The 17890-nt window shown below is 66.2% G+C and overlaps 1 protein-coding gene across 9 annotated transcripts in view; it reads left to right on the top strand.

Annotated features, from left to right (window-relative positions):
• Positions 1 to 17890, top strand: part of DNM2 (dynamin 2) — a 32596-nt gene that overhangs the window by 6727 nt on the left and 7979 nt on the right. For 2 of the 9 annotated variants that reach the window (XM_075412568.1, XM_075412567.1), the window contains exons 2-15: positions 562 to 635; positions 3162 to 3311; positions 3596 to 3799; positions 4121 to 4219; positions 4440 to 4600; positions 4673 to 4815; positions 5850 to 5985; positions 7435 to 7502; positions 8514 to 8652; positions 11796 to 11882; positions 12208 to 12278; positions 13242 to 13271; positions 14119 to 14170; positions 14825 to 14836. In XM_075412568.1, coding sequence (XP_075268683.1) covers positions 562 to 635; positions 3162 to 3311; positions 3596 to 3799; positions 4121 to 4219; positions 4440 to 4600; positions 4673 to 4815; positions 5850 to 5985; positions 7435 to 7502; positions 8514 to 8652; positions 11796 to 11882; positions 12208 to 12278; positions 13242 to 13271; positions 14119 to 14170; positions 14825 to 14836 — 1426 coding nt within the window. Of the gene's footprint in view, positions 1 to 561; positions 636 to 3161; positions 3312 to 3595; positions 3800 to 4120; positions 4220 to 4439; positions 4601 to 4672; positions 4816 to 5849; positions 5986 to 7434; positions 7503 to 8513; positions 8653 to 11056; positions 11196 to 11795; positions 11883 to 12207; positions 12279 to 13241; positions 13272 to 14118; positions 14171 to 14824; positions 14837 to 17890 lie in introns of all 9 variants that reach the window. The other 7 variants (XM_075412571.1, XM_075412570.1, XM_075412573.1 and 4 more) reach the window with 5 other exon arrangements.

Genomic DNA, 17890 nt, shown 5'->3' with positions numbered 1-17890 from the left:
GAAGGGAGCCGCGGCCATCGGCTCGGTGACAACGGCCCCGAACAAAGCTTCCCCGGCCAAAACCCCGCCGAGGGCCACGTCCGCTCGCGCTGGCGAGGGCAGGAGACCCTCGCTCCGCCGCGCCGCGGGGTCAAACCACCAGCGGACACACGGTTGCGGAGGATGAAGAGGAGGGGGCGGCTTCGTCCCTTCCGTCGCCGCGTCTTGTTTTCTCCCCTCCGCATTCTCGGGGCGTTAAAACCCCGTAGACGTCACGGCCGGCAGGCGGGAGGGCTGCTGCTTTCCCGCTTCCCGAGCTGCGGCCTCCAGAGCGGGTCGTGAGGCCGTGGCAGCCGCTCTCCTCTCCGGTCGTGCCCGTTCTCCTCCCGCCTGCTTTCGGGGACGGGGGACAGGGACAGATTCTGGGTGGGATCCGGGTGTTTTCCAGCCCCTGCCCGCCGTGCCCCGGTGCCTGCCGTGCCCCAGTGCCCGCCGTGCGGATACCGGGGCGATCAGCTCGGTACGGCGTTGCCTCCTGCGTTTAACCACGTCAGTAAACGTCTGTCTTTGAATTCCTTGCAGGGACTTCCTTCCCCGAGGCTCTGGAATTGTCACTCGGCGGCCGCTCATCCTGCAGCTCATCTTCTCCAAGACAGGTACGGTCCGGGCGGGGGACGCTGCCTGGCGCTCGGCTGGCGGACGCGGCTCCGTCGGCCCTTCCGCAGGTCGGGCGCTTAACGAGCGTGTGGGGGTTCGGGGGTTCTGGTTCCTTCGAGCCTTCCTCGAAGAGGAGTTTGGCTGCTGGGGAGCGCGCAAGTGCAGGGTGAGGGCCACGCTGGGAGCGGCAAATGGCAGAGTTTCTGATGCCGGTGTTTCACAGAGTCACAGCATGGGGGGGGTTGGCGGGGCCCTCTGGGGTCCCCCAGCCCAGCCCCCTGCCCAAGCAGGGGCACCCAGAGCAGGGGGCACAGCACCGCGGCCAGGGGGGCTGGAATATCTCCAGAGAAGGAGACTCCACAGCCTCCCTGGGCAGCCTGGGCCAGGGCTCCGGCACCCTCAGAGGGAAGAAGTTCTTCCTCGGGTTCAGCTGGAGCTTCCTCTGCCCCAGTTTGTGCCCGGTGCCCCTTGTCCTGTCGCTGGGCACCACTGGACAGAGCCTGGCCCCGTCCTCCTGACCCCCCCTGCAGACACTGACCGGCATTTCTAAGGTCCCCTCGCAGCCTTCTCTTCTCCAGGCTGCACCAGCCCAGCTCCCTCAGCCTCTCCTCCCAGCAGAGATGCTCCAGGCCCCTCCTCATCCTCGCAGCCCTGTGCTGGACTCTCTCCAGTAGCTCCTCATCTCTCTGGAACTGGGGAGCCCAGAACTGGACTCTCCCCAGTAGCTCCTCGTCTTTCTTGAACTGGGGAGCCCAGAACTGGGCTCTCCCCAGTAGCTCCTCATCTGTCTGGAACTGGGGAGCCCAGAACTGGGCTCTCTCCAGTAGCTCCTCATCTCTCTGGAACTGGGGAGCCCAGAAGTGGACTCTCCCCAGTAGCTCCTCATCTCTCTGGAGCTGCGCGTTTGGGTCCGTCCTTGCAGGAGGAAATTCCTCTTTCCCTTAACGATCTCATTACCCTGGCAATAAGGGTGACGCACGCCGGCAGCGAGAGCACGGTAATGCAGACGAGCGGGCGAAACGCCAGCGGTCGCCGATGACAGCGCGCCCGGCCGCTTCCCCGGCGCCCCGTGACTCAGTTCCGCTTCGCGCCTGGGCGCGCTTGCGAAACCGGCCGCTGCCCCGGCCCACCTGCCTCTGCCCGAGGACCCCTCGCGGGCGTCAGCTCCCGCCCGGTCTCCACACCCGCTCCTCTGCCGAAAACGCGCGGCTTCGGGTCCGTCCCGGCAGAGCCGGCGCGGCTTCGGGTCCGTCCCGGCAGAGCCGCGTGCCGCAGCCCCCTCCCGCCTTCGTTTGGCCGCCCCGTCCCTCCGGTAATTAGTCGTTTCTGGGACCCAGAAGGTGCGAGGGGGATTGCAAAACGTCGGTCGTGGCCTTTGGGTGACGGAGCGCCGTCGGGCGCTGGAACCGGTAGGAGTGGAAGGGCGAGGGCAGGGCTGGTATTTCCCCTCGCCTCGCCCGCGGGTGTCGGGCGGAGGAAGCGAGCTGCCCCGTCGCTCTCCCCGCGGCAAGTCGTGGCCCCAGACCTGTAGAAATCCCTTTTTCCAGGGATTATCTGGTTATAATCCCGGCGACCGCAGGGAAACGCGGCCTCTCGTCCCCATCACCCCTCTGCTCGGCTGCCCCGCTCCCCTCGGAGCCGCTCCTCTGCTCGCGGGTCGCTAAACCCTCTCGGGGAATCCCGGGCAGCCCGGAAAGTGCGGCAGCTTTTCTGTTCCCAGGCGTCTTCCCGGCGTGGAGCCGGGCCTGGGTTAGTGTTTGCCTCCTGGCAAGGGTTCCCTGGGCTTGGAGGGTGGGGACGGAGCTGCCGGGGTCGGGGTCGTGCCCCTCGGGTGGGCTTCTCGGCTGCGGGAGCGGAGCGGGAAATCCGGAGGGCGAAGGAGGAAACGAAAGCGAGCGCGCGGCGCGGGCGGAGGGAAGCTGCGGTGGTCTCCTCGGCGAGGGGCCGCCGGTCCTGCCCTGTGAAGGCGATATCCCGGCGATATCCCGGCTCTCCGGCACCGGCGTGCCTCACCGCCCATGCCGGGGGAGCTGGCCATTCCAGAGCCCGGGCCACAAACCGTGCGGAAGCGGTCGGCGCGCGCAAACGAGCGCGGCCGCGCTGACGGCGAGGTTCATCGGCCGCCTGCCAGCAGCGCAGCCCGAGCGCGGTTGGTTTTTTGGCGAAGGGAAGCGTAACTCCAAGCCGACATCAAAGCAGCTGCTGGCAGCGCCGAGGCGGCGGGCCGGGTGTCAGCGCGCTCCGCCCCGGCCAGCCGGCTCGGCCAAGTTCGTCTGGGGCCGCTGCCAGTCGGGAGGCCGAGGACGAGCAGGCGAATCCCTGGGCCGGTCCTCGGAGCCGCGCCGGGGCACCGATCCTGCCCGGCTGCTCGCTGCCGCACCGAAGCGCGCGGCCGGTTGCGCTTTGCGACGCAGAAACGTCTCTAAACCCGTTGGATCTCGGTGTGCGTCCTGCGCCGGGCTCGAGGTGGCCGAATTTTCCTTCTTCTTTTTTTTATAATACGAATATTTCTGAATGTCTTCCAGAATATGCGGAGTTTTTGCACTGCAAATCCAAAAAGTTCACGGATTTCGACGAGGTGCGGCAGGAGATCGAAGCGGAAACCGACAGGGTGACGGGAACGAACAAAGGCATCTCTGCCGTCCCCATCAACCTCCGCGTCTACTCGCCGCACGGTGAGGCAGCGGTTCCTCCGCCCCCGCGCTCGGGCCAAGAGAAGCCGGCGCTGGCGTCGGGGTTTCGCCCGAGAAGCGAACGCTGGCGGCTGCGTGCGTCCGGCCGGGGGGTGGGTGGGGGGTGCCCTGAGGGGGTGCAGCAGCACCCCTGCCTTGAGAGGGGCTCTGAGGCTTGCGGAGGGGCGGCTCTGCCGGCAGAGCGGCAGAGATCCGGCCGCCGGCCCGGCAGCTCCCGACGCCAGCCCCTCGCACCCCCCCGACGCGGGCGGTCTCTGTCCTTGCAGTGCTGAACCTGACGCTGATCGACCTCCCGGGCATCACCAAAGTGCCGGTGGGGGACCAGCCGCAGGACATCGAGTACCAGATCAAAGAGATGATCCTGCAGTTCATCAGCAGGGAGAGCAGCCTCATCCTTGCCGTCACGCCGGCCAACATGGACCTGGCCAACTCGGACGCCCTCAAGATGGCGAAGGAAGTTGATCCTCAAGGTGAGGAGCGAGGTGGGCGCGCGCCTGCCTCTGCCCGGGCCGTTGCTCCCGGGGACGGAGCGGTGAAGCCTTCGGCGGCCAGCGCGGCGGAGTCTCGGTGATCACTTCCCTGATTCGGGTGCCAGAGGGGCTTCTCGTCCCTCCTCCTCCTCTGGCAGAGGGTCTGCGTCCTCCGATGGCCGAGGAAGGGCCGGCGGTTCCGCTCCTCGCTGGCGAGCCCGCGGCGGCTTCGCTCGCGCGCCTGCGTGGCTCCGTCAGGCGCGGCGGCGCGGCGGCTCGTTGGCGAGGCTGATCGCCCGCTCGTTTGTGCGGCCGCTGCAGGCCTGCGGACCATCGGAGTCATCACCAAGCTGGATCTGATGGATGAAGGCACGGACGCCCGGGACGTGCTGGAGAACAAGCTGCTTCCCTTACGAAGAGGTATAACGAACCGCGGAGGCTCCGCGTCCCCCCTGCCGTCGCCTGTTACGGGGAGGGAGCAGCGGCGTTTTGAAGCGGCTCGGGGCGCAGCTCCCGGGCTCTGCCGGGCCCCTCGCTCCGGGAGAAGTGGCTGCGGGCGGCGACACGGAGCCGCGCGGCCCCGCTCGGACGCCTTTCGGCCGGGCCTGTCCGTAGCGAGAGCCGACGTCCCCCCTTGCAGGCTACATCGGCGTCGTCAACCGAAGCCAGAAGGACATCGACGGTAAGAAGGACATCAGGGCAGCGCTGGCGGCCGAGCGGAAGTTCTTCCTCTCCCACCCGGCGTACCGGCACATGGCCGACCGGATGGGCACCCCGCATTTGCAGAAGGTCCTGAACCAGGTAGGCTCGGTTCCCCGAGGGGCCGTTCCCGCGGCCGGCCCGCCGCGGCTCACCGCCGCCGTTCTCTCGCAGCAACTGACCAACCACATCCGGGAGACGCTGCCGTCGCTGCGCAGCAAGCTGCAGAGCCAGCTGCTCTCCCTGGAGAAGGAGGTTGAGGAGTACAAGAACTTCCGCCCCGACGACCCGACGCGAAAAACCAAAGCTTTGCTACAGTAGGTTTCTGTCGCTCGGTGCCGCGCTCGCCGTCCCTCGCCTGGCACAGGAGATTCGCCTCGCCCGGGCGGGGACGGTGCTGGCACGGGAATCGGTTGGCTCCGCTCATCGTGCGAGGCTCGTTTGTCTCAGCCAGTAGCTCCTCATCTCTCTGGAACTGGGGAGCCCAGAACTGGACTCTCCCCAGTAGCTCCTCATCTCTCTGGAACTGGGGAGCCCAGAACTGGACTCTCCCCAGTAGCTCCTCATCTCTCTGGAGCTGGGGAGCCCAGAACTGGACTCTCTCCAGTAGCTCCTCATCTCTCTGGAACTGGGGAGCCCAGAACTGGGCTCTCCCCAGTAGCTCCTCATCTCTCTGGAACTGGGGAGCCCAGCACTGGACTCTCCCCAGTAGCTCCTCATCTTTCTTGAACTGGGGAGCCCAGAACTGGACTCTCTCCAGTAGCTCCTCATCTCTCTTGAACTGGGGAGCCCAGAACTGGACTCTCTCCAGTAGCTCCTCATCTTTCTGGAACTGGGGGGCCCAGAACTGGACTCTCTCCAGTAGCTCCTCATCTCTCTGGAACTGGGGAGCCCAGAACTGGACTCTCTCCAGTGGCTTCTTCGAGGGAAGAGCCCGGAACAGCCCCGTCGCCGGGAGCGAGTGGCGCTGGCGGGCGGCCCTGCCAACTCCGACAGCGCTCAGCTGGCGCCTGGGAGAGATTCTGAGTCCTCGGGCGCTTGCCTGGCCGAGGGAATCCCCCCTGGCAGCGCCTGCCCAGCGTCTCCGTGGGCGAGAGTCGGCGTCTGGTGTCCTGCGGCGGGCAGCGTGGTCTCGGGGTGGGAAGCGGCGGCGGGTGTCGCTCCTCAGCCCGCCCGCGTGCTCCTTAGGCTGCAGCGAGAGGGCGATTCGTGCTCCTGCGGTGCCAGCGGAGGGGACTGGAGAAGTTTCACGCGGCGCTGACGAGCTGGGGTGGAGCTGGTGGGGTGGTGCTGGCTGCTCTGTCCGTCTGTCCGTCCTTCGTACCAAGCCAGCGCCTGTTCTCCTCCGCAGAATGGTCCAGCAGTTCGGCGTGGACTTCGAGAAGCGAATCGAGGGTTCGGGAGACCAGGTGGACACGCTGGAGCTCTCCGGGGGTGCCAGAATCAACCGCATTTTCCACGAGCGATTCCCGTTCGAGCTGGTGAAGGTGAGGCTGATGCCGGGGACACGCGGGCCCCGCTCCCGCGGAAAGCGGCGCGTGGTTGGGATGGGGCTGAACTCCCTCTCGCCCAGCTGCGACGTCTGCGGCGGGGAGGTGGTGTCGGGGCAGGGAGGTGGCTGTGAGAGCGTGGAAAAGGATCCCAGAGCAGGATACGAGGGAGATCTGGGGATTTACCCCAGGCACCAGGACAGGCTGGGGGGGACCTGCTGGGAGCAGCTCTGCAGGGAGGGACTGGGAGTGCTGGGGGACGACAGGGTGACCATGAGCCAGCAGCGTGCCCTGGGTGCCAAGAAGGGCAAGGGGATCCTGGGGTGCATGAGGAGGAGTGTGGGCAGCAGGTCAGGGAGGTTCTCCTCCCCCTCTGCTCTGCCCTGGGGAGGCCCCATCTGCAGTTCTGGGTCCAGTGCTGGGCTCCCCAGTTCAAGGAAGATGAGGAGCTACTGGAGAGAGTCCAGTTCTGGGCTCCCCAGTTCCAGAAAGATGAGGAGCTACTGGAGAGAGTCCAGTTCTGGGCTCCCCAGTTCCAGAAAGATGAGGAGCTACTGGAGAGAGTCCAGTTCTGGGCTCCCCAGTTCAAGAAAGATGAGGAGCTACTGGAGAGAGCCCAGTTCTGGGCTCCCCAGTTCCAGAAAGATGAGGAGCTACTGGAGAGAGTCCAGTTCTGGGCTCCCCAGTTCCAGAAAGATGAGGAGCTACTGGAGAGAGTCCAGTTCTGGGCTCCCCAGTTCAAGAAAGATGAGGAGCTACTGGGGAGAGTCCAGTTCTGGGCTCCCCAGTTCCAGAAAGATGAGGAGCTACTGGGGAGAGCCCAGCGCAGGGCTGCGAGGATGAGGAGGGCACTGGAGCATCTCTGCTAGGAGGAGAGGCTGAGGGAGCTGGGCTGGTGCAGCCTGGAGAAGAGAAGGCTGCGAGGGGACCTTAGAAATGCCGGTCAGTGTCTGCAGGGGGGGTCAGGAGGCCGGGGCCAGACTCTTTCCAGTGGTGCCCAGCGACAGGACAAGGGGCACCGGGCACAAACTGGAGCAGAGGAAGCTCCAGCTGAACCCGAGGAAGAACTTCTTCCCTCTGAGGGTGCCGGAGCCCTGGCCCAGGCTGCCCAGGGAGGCTGTGGAGTCTCCTTCTCTGGAGATATTCCAGCCCCCCTGGCCGCGGTGCTGTGCCCCCTGCTCTGGGTGCCCCTGCTTGGGCAGGGGGCTGGGTGGGGGACCCCAGAGGGCCCTGCCAACCCCCCCCATGCTGAGATTCTGGGATTTGGGAGCAATAAACGGGAGAGAGCGAGGTGGTGGGCCGGGGCAGAGAGCAGCCTGCCTGCGAGCTGCCTCGTGGGTCTCGTGCTTCGGGCAGCGGCGGCGCAGGAGGCGGCTGCGGCGGAGCCCGCTCCCACGCCCACGCAAGCCGTGAAAATCTAAGGGTGACTTTTCCCCCCCTGTGCAGATGGAGTTTGACGAGAAGGACTTGAGGCGAGAGATAAGCTACGCCATCAAAAACATCCACGGCGTGAGGCAAGTAGCGGCGCGGGCGCTGTTCTCCGCGGGGCAGAGCGGTCGGCCCGTCGGCGGGGCGCGCGTGGCCGGAGCTTTGCCGCCGCGGGGCAGGCGATGCCCGTCGCCGTCGCCTCGTCGTCCGGTGGCCGGCGGAGACCGGCGTTTGCTGAAAACGGAGGCTGCTCTGCTTTGAGAGGGAATCGAACGGGGTCACTGGGCCACGCCGCGCCTCGCCCCGGCGTCGCGCGCTGCCTCGGTTTGCAGAGGCTCCCCCACCCCATCCCCACCCTGGAGGCCGCGACGCAGGCGCCGAGCTGGAAGAATTCCCTTTGTGGCACTAAAATAACCTTGATCTTTCCTCCGACGCTCCCGTGCGTGGGGGAAGGAACGACCTTGAGAGGGAGGAGGGAGCGGGAGTCCAGCCTGGCTGGAGGCGCGGGCTGGGAGCGAGCTGCCCGGCTGGGGAGCGACGCGGCTCGTCCGGCACCGCCATGATGGGTTAATTAGGGACCCCGGCGACGAGCGGCGTCGAACGGGAGTCCTGCTTGGCAGGCCCGCTCTCCTTCGGTGGGGAGGGAGAGATGCGGAGCTGCTCCTCTCTGCTTTAATGCTCTCCCCAGGAGCCTTTGTCCTGCGTGAAAAGTAGCCATTTTTCCCTAAACGCCCCCAAAAAGGTCAATTCCCGTTCCCCTTGCGGTGGGATCCACCCGAGCTCGCTCGCTCCCCTTCATGGGGGGAAGCAGCACCCGGATTCAGGGCGCCGGAGGGGTTGGAGGGTGCTGCCAGGAGACGGCGGGGTGAAGGCGCCGGCACCCCGACCCTCGGAGGGGTCGCGCAGCCCCGGCGGCGGGGGGAAGCGCGGGGTTCGGCGACGCCGCGTGGATCCAGGAGTGGGGCCGCGGCGGCTCCCGGCGCCGGGGAGGGAGTTGCTCTCCGGGACGGGGCCGACGGCCTCCAAACCTGACGTCCCCTTCTGTTTTTCTCTCCACCATGTCTCTGCCCTCTCGCCCCGCCTGCGGATTCCTGTAGGACGGGGCTCTTCACCCCAGACCTGGCGTTCGAGGCCATTGTGAAAAAGCAGGTGGTGAAGCTGAAAGAGCCCTGCCTCAAGTGTGTCGACCTCGTTATTCAGGAGTTGATCAATACAGTCAGGCAGTGTACCAGCAAGGTATTGAACCGGCTGGAGGCCGCCCAGCCCCTTCCTGCCGCTGCGATGGGACGCAGGAGCCACGCTCTGACCTGCCTGCCTTGCCTGGCCTCCCCTCCAAAAAATAAACCACCAAAATATCTGGGAGCCCTGCGGGCTAGTGGAGATTTCTGAGCTAAATTGGAGATTTCTGAGCTAAACTGGAGATTTCCCAGCTAAATTGGAGATTTCCCAGCTAAATTGGAGCTCAGAAATTGGATATTTCCAATTTATCCAAGCTAAACTGGAGATTTCCCAGCTAAATTGGAGATTTCCCAGCTAAATTGGAGCTCAGAAATTGGATATTTCCAATTTATCCAAGCTAAATTGGAGATTTCTGAGCTAAATTGGAGATTTCTGAGCTATATTGGAGCTCAGAAATTGGATATTTCCAATTTATCCAAGCTAAATTGGAGATTTCTGAGCTAAATTGGAGATTTCTGAGCTATATTGGAGCTCAGAAATTGGATATTTCCAATTTATCCAAGCTAAATTGGAGATTTCTGAGCTAAATTGGAGATTTCTGAGCTAAATTGGAGCTCAGAAATTGGATATTTCCAATTTATCCAAGCTAAATGGGAGATTTCTGAGCTAAATTGGAGATTTCTGAGCTATATTGGAGCTCAGAAATTGGATATTTCCAATTTATCCAAGCTAAATTGGAGATTTCTGAGCTAAATTGGAGATTTCTGAGCTATATTGGAGCTCAGAAATTGGATATTTCCAATTTATCCAAGCTAAATTGGAGATTTCTGAGCTAAATTGGAGATTTCTGAGCTAAATTGGAGCTCAGAAATTGGATATTTCCAATTTATCCAAACTAAATTGGATATTTCCGAGCTAAATTGGATATTTCCGAGCTAAATTGGAGATTTCCCAGCTAAATTGGAGATTTCTGAGCTAAATTGGAGCTCAGAAATTGGATATTTCCAATTTATCCAAGCTAAATTGGAGATTTCTGAGCTAAATTGGAGATTTCTGAGCTATATTGGAGCTCAGAAATTGGATATTTCCAATTTATCCAAGCTAAATTGGAGATTTCTGAGCTAAATTGGAGATTTCTGAGCTAAATTGGAGCTCAGAAATTGGATATTTCCAATTTATCCAAGCTAAATGGGAGATTTCCGAGCTTCGGCTCGTTGTCCTGACCTGGAGCCCTTCAGCTGAGGGCATCGGCCGGTCCCTGGGTCCCGGACGTTGAGGACAGAGCTCCCGGGACGTCCCCCGGCGCCTCGGGCGCTGGCAGGGTCCCCGAGCCTCCCGGGCACCCCGGGGCGCTCGGTCGGGGCTCCTGGGGACGCGGCTGGCGGGGAGGGCACGGCGCTCGCGGCGAGGGGCTGTCCCGCGGGAGCCGGGCGGGCGGGCGGGCTGCTCGGGGCTCCCGGCGCCGCGCCGAGCCCGCGTCGTCGTCTCCGAGCTGCGATTTAAGCTGCTGCTCCGCTGCGCTCGGGGAACGCGGGGACGAAGGGGACGGCGGTTGCGGCGGAGGGGCTGGTGGCCTGGCCGTGAATCCCGCCGGGGATTAACGAGCTGCTCCATAACAAGCACATTTGCATTTTGAAACGTGTGTGTCCGCCCCCCAACTGCCTGTTCTTCGGTGGAAGCGTTAATTACCCGGCGGCTGGGTAAATGAGCCATTTCCATATTTAATAACGGCGTCTGCGGGCCCCTCTCTGCTTTTTAACCTCGTGCCAGGCGACGGGCCCGGAACTGAGCAGAGAGCAGGAAAACCAGCTCCTCTCTCCTCCCAACCCTTCCATTATTTAAAACCAACAAAAAAAAAAATAATAAATTTAGCTGCCCCGAGGCGAGCAGGTGGACGCCCCGGCGGCGTGCGCTGCCCAGAGCGCTTGTGCGGAGCGGAGCAGCTTAAATGCCGACCTGGTTGTGGACGCGGGGCTCTGCCGGCGGGTCGGGAGGGTCTGCGCTCTCTTCCCTTCGCAGCGTGGTTGGCCGTGATCTGGGCAGCGCGAAGAAGCCGGCACTTCCCACCGAAATTCCTTCCGCCCTGAACGGCCGGCGAGGCCCCGACCCCGAAGCCGGGCGGAAATTCCGGGTTTTCCCACAGCTGGGTCTGAGGAAGCCGCTCTGGGGAGAAGCCGGGAGCCGCTCCGGGGTTTTCTCCGTAGGCACGGAGGCGAAGCAGCCCCCGCAGCCGCGGGGCTCTGGGGTCCGGCGCTGCCCGCGAGCGGCAGCGGAGCCGGGAGGGGAGCGGTCGCCCCGAAGGAATTTCTCAGGCAGGCGCTGCAGCGTTCTCCCCGCGCACGTTGCTGACCTTGATTTTAAAACACAAAATCTCATTTTTCTTCTCTTTGTCGCTGTTTTCCCCCACCCCGTCCCCCTCTCTCCGCGCTCCGCTTGGTGCCTCGCTCTCCGCCCGCGGCAGGACGGGGCTCTTCACGCCCGACATGGCCTTCGAAGCCATAGTGAAAAAACAGATCGTAAAGCTCAAAGGGCCCAGTCTGAAGTGCGTTGACCTGGTGGTCTCAGAGCTGGCCACCGTCATTAAAAAGTGTGCCCCAAAGGTAAGGGGTCTTCCTTCGCCTCTCGCCGCGACGCCTGGGAGGTGTTCGCTCCCAGGACCCAGCCGGCCAAAGCGCGTTCGACCGCGAGGTTGTCGCCGCTTTCGGGGGACGCCGGCAGATCCAGCCACGGCGCTGGGCCTTGCGCCACGGGTCCTGGCGAGAGATATCGCCCAGGGGTCCGCTCCGCCGCGGAACGGCGACGGCTCGAAGCGCTCCTCGCCCCGCCGAGACCCTGCCGCCTTTGCCTTGCTTAGCGCCGCGGCTCGCGCCGCGCACCGGGCGAACCCCGGATCTGCTTGGCCGTGGGGTCCGAGGGCGGGGAGGAGAAAAACCCCAAAACCTGGCTTCGTGTGTTTGGCTTTGCTTCGAAGGCCCCCGGGAAGGGGATTCTGCTTGGGTCTGGTGAAGAGCACCGCGTCTGCCGCTTCTCCCGCCCCCGAGCCCCGGTTGTGTCCTCCCGGCAGAACCGGGGCTGGGTCCCCTCGCTCCCCCTGTCCCCTGCGCCAGCGTCTCCCCTCGCCGGCTCGCCGCGGTGGGCGCTGGAGGCTGCCGCGTGCCGATCAGCAGCCGTTTTCCCCGGCCTTCTCCCTTGCTTTTCAGCTCGGTTCCTACCCCAGGTTGCGAGAGGAGACGGAGAGGATCGTTACCACGCACATCAGGGAGCGCGAAGGCAAAACGAAGGACCAGGTGAGCTCAGGCCGTCTCCGGCCCGGCTCGAGAGCGGGGAGAAAGCCCGAAGCGAGCCCTGGCCCGCGCTTGGACAGGGCACCCGGTATCTCCGCGCTCGAGATCCCCAAGCTCCCTCTCGCCGCAGCGGCACGGCGTCCTGCCGCTGGGGCATCTCCTGCGCGGTCACCGGCGTCCCCAAGCTCCCTCTCGCCGCAGCGGCACGGCGTCCTGCCGCTGGGGCATCTCCTGCGCGGTCACCGGCGTCCCCGAGCACGGCTGCGTGGCCGAGCGGCGCCGGAGCCGCGGGCGTGCGGCCCTCCCTGATGCCTAAACCTCCTTCCAGATCCTCCTGCTGATCGACATCGAGCTCTCCTACATCAACACCAACCACGAAGACTTCATCGGGTTCGCCAAGTGAGTGGTTTCCGGGTGGGATGGGTCCTCAAACCGCTTTTACCGACGAGGTTCGCGGTCCTGCCCCCTTCTCTGAACGAGGTTCGTGGTCCCGTCCTCTGTCACCAGCGAGGTTCGTGGTCCCGTCCCCGGTCCGCAGAGGAGGTGTGCGGCTTGCGCCCGCCTTGCCGAGTCCCCGACGTGCGAACGGGCAGCGGAGTCCCCCGCGTCCCCGGCGTCGTCCACCGAAACCATCCCGGCCCCTTCGGCACCCGAGTTCTCTCGGATTCGGGGTGCGGGAGCTCCGCTCCCCTGCTTGCTGCCCGGCCGCGGTGCGAGGGCCCGGGGGTCTCGGCCGCCCCGCGTCGCTCCTCGGCGTTTGTTAACGCTGCTCGTTAGGGCAGGGAGGGGGAAAAGCTGGAGCCTGGTGGTTCAGGGCCCGCTTACGAGGAATTAAGGTAATTAAGGCTGCCTCTGCCCTGCAGCAGAGTGGGAACGCTCCGTGCCGGGCAGGAGGGTGAGATGGCCCCGTCCTGTCCCGGGGGAGCTGTCGGACGGGCGCAGAAACATCTCCGCGCCCTCCGAGCTCGTCCTCTGCCCGGGTCGGGGACGGGGGCCACCCCGCCCGGCCGTCCTCGCCGCGGCTGTCGGCGGGAGGAGGGCTGGCGCTTGCCGTCGGCGCGGCCCGAACCGGGCCATGGCTCTTCGGAAGCGCTCGCGTGTCCCCGCGCGGAGGGAGCGGACGCGGGCGGCTCTGCCCGCGGCTTCTCGCCGTCGTTGCCAGCCGGCGCCCACGCCACCTCCTCTGCGAATTCCCCCTCGTCTTCCTCTTGGTTTCTTTCCCCCCCCCCCCTCTTTATTTTATCTCTCTGCTTTTCACCTTGGTTCGCAGTTCCTTCCTCTTCTCCTAATCTCTCCTGTTTTTCCTTTGAACCGCCATCTCACCCTTTCCTCCGGACTCCTCCGAACTCTCCCACTCCCCAGCTGTTACACTGAGCAGCACGTGGCGACAGGGTGGGTACCCGCTCGAGCCGCCCGGCCCGCCCGCGGCCGCCCCGCTTGCGCCTCCCCCTCCCCGCCACCCGCAGCCCCAGAGGCTTCTCCTCCGAGCTCCGCTGCGGATTCCCGCTCTCGGCGGAGCTCGGACGCGGGAGAGCTTCCCGCTCCCGTCCGGGACGCCGCGACGCCGCGGCCGGCTCGGTCCCGGCGCCCGGCTCGTTGTCCCGAGGGCTTGGGGAGGAAGCGGGCGCATCGGGGCGGGCGGCAGGCGATGCCCCGAATCCCCCCGCCGCGGGCAGGTCGCCGTCCGCGAGGAGAGGAGCCCGTTTGTGCTTGTGATCTGCTGCTCCGGGGGGTGTCCCGGCGTTGTTCTAACTGTTCTCATGGATTTTGTTCCCGCTCCTGACTAACGGTCACGTCCCACGCCTCGCCCCTCGTCCCCTTGGTTGCTCAGGAGAGACAGGTAGCTTTCCCCGTGGGGCGGGCACGCTCTTCTCCAGGCTGGGGGCGGGGGGACGAGGTGGCTGCTGCTGGAGACGAGCTCTTCTGGGTGTCGGGGTGCCACGGCGGCCAGAACTCCCTTCCGAAGCAGCACCCGCTGCTGAGCTGCTTGGTGTTCCCTCTCCTGCCTCGCCGCTCCGGAGCGCGGCGCGAGCGGCCGGGCGGACGGGCAGAGCCCCGGCGCCTTCCGCCCCGGGCGAAGCTGCCGGCACGCGCTCGGGCTGCTCTCGGGTCGGATTTTCCCTGACGGGCTTCTCCTTCGGACTCGGCTCTTCCTGACGGCACTGCGGGCGGGAAGGGCGGCGCGGGTGCTCGCTGCGTTGCCTTGCGCCCCTGCCTGACCCCGCTCGTCTCCTTGCAGCGCGCAGCAGAGGAACACGCAAGCCAACAAGAAGAGAGCCATCCCGAATCAGGTACGGCCACCGGCTCCCCGCGATCCCGCTCCGGGAGCAGCCGGAGCTCCGGCAGCGGGATGCGAGTCGCTGCCCCTTCCTTCCCCGGGGCGGGGGGGATAACCCAGAGGTGGGGAAGACGCAGCTGCGGCTGCCGGAGCGGGAGCGTTTGCTCCGCGGGAGCTCGCAGCGGGAGTCGGGAGAAGCCGGGCGGCACGCGCTGCCGGAGGAGCCCCGTGCTCCGACGCGGGGCGAGGTCTGGGCTCACCGTCCCGGTCCGGCCCCCGTCCACCCAGGCTGAGCTTCCGGGGCGGGGGGAGCGGGGAGCTGGGGGGGAGCGCGGGGCCGTGCCCGGCAGCCGCCTGCGTCCCCGCTCTGTCTCCTCACGCAGCCACCTGCTTCCGAGGGGGCCTGGGCCCCCCCTCGCGTGGGGTCAGGCCTCGCAGAACCTAACGCAGACGTTGGAAAGAATGTGATGAAATATTAACGCTGGGAAATGATAATTAATAGCATGTAACTGTTTTTCTTCTGCTGTTTTTCTGCTTTTTCCTACCGTTTTTGTGCTTCCTGCTCTCTTCTCCCTTCCATCACTTTGTTTTTCTTCCCTCTTCTGTCTTCCTTGTCCTGCTTTTTTTTTTTTTCCTCCCCCCCCCCCTTAATTTTGCACACCTAAAGGGTGAGATCCTGGTAAGTACCCCCGCAGTGCGGTAGCGCTGGTAGATGACGCCCAGCGACGGACGCGGCCCTGCCAGAAAAGACCCCGCGCGCCCGAACCCGCGCCGCTCGCTGCCCAGAACCGAGTACGCCGGGAGGACGGGCGGGATTCCCCGCGGCGTAGCCTCGAGAGGGGAATCCGGTCTGACCCCCCCATCCCCGGGAAAAGGGGCTCGGGGCTGACCCCTGCCCGTGCCACCACCGCCGGCGCTGCCTGTGCTCGGTGGGAGCCGGGTGCTGGGAGTCACGGCGTGAGTACTGGTTTTGCTGGGAAGCCCCAAATCTCGGGGTTTTGGCACCAAGCCGCCCGCGGCCGCGGCGGGACGAGGCTCCCGTCGCGTGGTGCCGACGGGGGAGCGGAGCTGGTGCTGGGGCGGGCGAGACCCTCTGCCCGCGTTCCAGGCCGCCGCTGCCCTCCCCCCCCCTCCCAAGCTGCCTTTTCCAGGCTCGAGGTCGGCTCCCGACCTTGTGCCGGGTGCCGGCGGATTTACCGGCGCGGGTGCCGCAGAGATCCGGCCGGAAGCCGCGTGCTTCGCGGGGCCGCAGCTCCCGCGTTGGCACCCGGTGGAGGCAGATTCTGGGGGCCCGCCGGCCGCTCCGAGCCTCGATACTCAGCCGAGAAAGGGGGTTTTTCCCCAGGCGTACTCACTTCTGGGCAGGCGGAGGGTGGGCTTGCCCTGCCGGCGGCCGAGCGACCCCCTCTGGGGCGGGGACGGGGGGTCCTGACCCCCTGCTCCGGGCTCGGAGCCGAGCATCGCGCCGGCGGTCCGAGGAAATGGAAGTGTCTGAGCGGGGAGCGATCTCCAAACCCCCGCCTTGGGCGTTACAGCCTCGTGGACGGCGGCTCGGGGGTGGCCGCAGCGCCCGAACGTCTCCCTGGGGAAGGGAGGCAGGAAAATAATTCGGCTCCGGGCGCTGGGCCGGGGGGCAGAGCCGGCGGGTTGGGGTCGGCCGCAGGCGGGGGTCCCCGGAGTCGGTCGCCTCTCGCCAGCCACGAGAAGCAGCCGCCGCTCGGGCGCTTCCCTACCCAAAAAACTCAGATTTTCGGAGGCTGCCGCCGTGCCGTCGCGCGGGCACTGCCTGTCCCGCTGCCCCGGGAAGGTTCGCAGCCCCCGCTCTGCGAAACCCCGCGCCCCGGCAGCCCACGCCGGCCCCGCGCCCCCTCCCCGTCTCCTCCACCCGCTCGGACGCTTCCATTTGCTCGTGGCGAAACCCAGGGCAACCCCCCAGGGCCCGGCGCTTGCCCCCCACGCGACGGTTTCTGCGCAGGGCCGCGCTCCCGTCGCCGGCCGTGCCGACGTGGCCGTGCCGGGCGCCGGGAAGGCGGAGGACTCGAGGCGCCGGCGCGGTGCCGGGCGGCTGCCGAGTCGGAGCCGGGCAGAGCTGGGGAGCCCCTCTGCCAGGGGAAGCTCGCCGGGCTGAGCAGCCCTGAAACCATCCGCGCTCTCGCCAGCAGCCGTCGGTCTTAAAGGAACTTTGGTTCTGAGCTCTCCAAAGCTCGGCCTTCCTCCCTCCTCCTCCTCCTCGACCCGCAGCTGGGTCAGAGAAGGCGGCCTGGGTGCCTCTGGCCCCGCAGGGTGCCCTCCCCCCCTCTACCCTTTACCAAAACCCACCGAACCGCGGCTTTTCTCCAAGCTGGGCTTTTCTCCGGCGCTCCGGCTCCCTCCAGAGCGCGGCAGCTCCCCAGCCCCGCGCCCGAGAAGCCGATCCCCTGTTCCCTGTGGTCCCTCCGGAGCCGTCCCAGCGCCTCCAGCCCAGCTCCCGGCGCCGGCTTTGGCTGCCGACGCCGTTCCCTCTGCCCTCTCCTCGGCTCCTCTCAGCTGCTCCTCCTCCCCCTCTCCTGCCTCAGTTCCTTTAAAACCAGGCTGGGTTCAAATTCCGAGACGGTTTTTAAACGCCGAGCGGATTGTGAGACGCGCCGGAGCGCAGCAGAAGGTGAGGTCTTTCATCCGACAGCCTCTGCCGTCCGAACTGCAGGGCTCCTTCCTTCCCCTCGCCCGAAAAGCCCGTCGGAGCGGAGGTTCAGCTCTGGCTGCCCGTGCCTGCCGGCGCGCCGAGCTTCGCCCGTGCCTAACACGGCGGCTTTTGTCGTGGCTTTTCCCGAGCGGCCTGGAGAGCGCGAGCGGCCGCCGCGCCGTCCGGCAGCGCGGCGGTTTGGAGGCCCGAGGGCCGCGTGCGGCGCGGCGAGCGCCCTGCCGCGCTCTCGGACGCGGCTCCCGTCCGAGCCACGACAAAAGCCCGCGCCCCGCTCGCGCTAACTCCTCTCCGCTTCGCCGCGAGGGCCGTTCGTCCTCCTCCCATCCGTGCTTTGGGCTGACTCCAATCACCCCCCCTCCCCAGCGCATTCCCCCCCCGTCTGCCCGTTACTAACCCGTGTGGGGGTGCTCACCCCACCCCGGAGGCGCTGGGGTCGGGAAGCCGGGGCGCTGCGGGCACCGGTTTCGCCGCGTTGCCGCCGGCGCGGGGCACCCGGAGCGTCCGGCGAGGCGGGAGCCTGGGCGCGTCCCGGGGAGAGGCGTGCGGGTGCCGGGCTGCGGGGCGGGGGGTTCCGTGCCGGGCTCCCCCCCCGCTCTGCCGGAACAGCCCGGCTGCGCGTCGGGGCAGCTCTCCCGCCGATTTTGGGTCTGGAGCGGCGGTGGTTGGCGAGGCGGCTCCTGCCCCGGCGAGGTGTGACCCTCCGGAGCGGGGTCCCAGCCGGACGGGGTGACGCAGCCGGGTTCGGGGACCCTCCGCCGCCCCTGGCAGCGGGTCCTTGGCCGGCGTCCGGACGCGCGGCGTGGTCCTGCCGCGCAGCTCCCGGCGTAGCAGCCCCGCAGCAAAACCCCGGGGGTGACGGCGAGAACGCCGCGCGCCCGGGGCCCTGGCAGGCAGAGAGACGCGCAGCTCGGTCCGGCGGCTTCTGCCGCGGCGCCGGGGTCGGCGCCGAGCCGCGGTGACCTTCCCCGCCGGCCAGCGGCTCCCCGAAGTCCCGCCGGGCCGAGCGCGGGCTCGCCCGCCTTGGGAAAGCTTCGGAAAGGGGTGCAGCTT

The sequence above is a fragment of the Opisthocomus hoazin genome, unplaced genomic scaffold, assembly GCF_030867145.1.
Source record: "Opisthocomus hoazin isolate bOpiHoa1 unplaced genomic scaffold, bOpiHoa1.hap1 HAP1_SCAFFOLD_115, whole genome shotgun sequence".
NCBI lineage: Eukaryota > Metazoa > Chordata > Aves > Opisthocomiformes > Opisthocomidae > Opisthocomus > Opisthocomus hoazin.
Note: the sequence above shows the minus strand (reverse complement) of the source record. Positions and strands in the feature narration are given on the sequence as shown.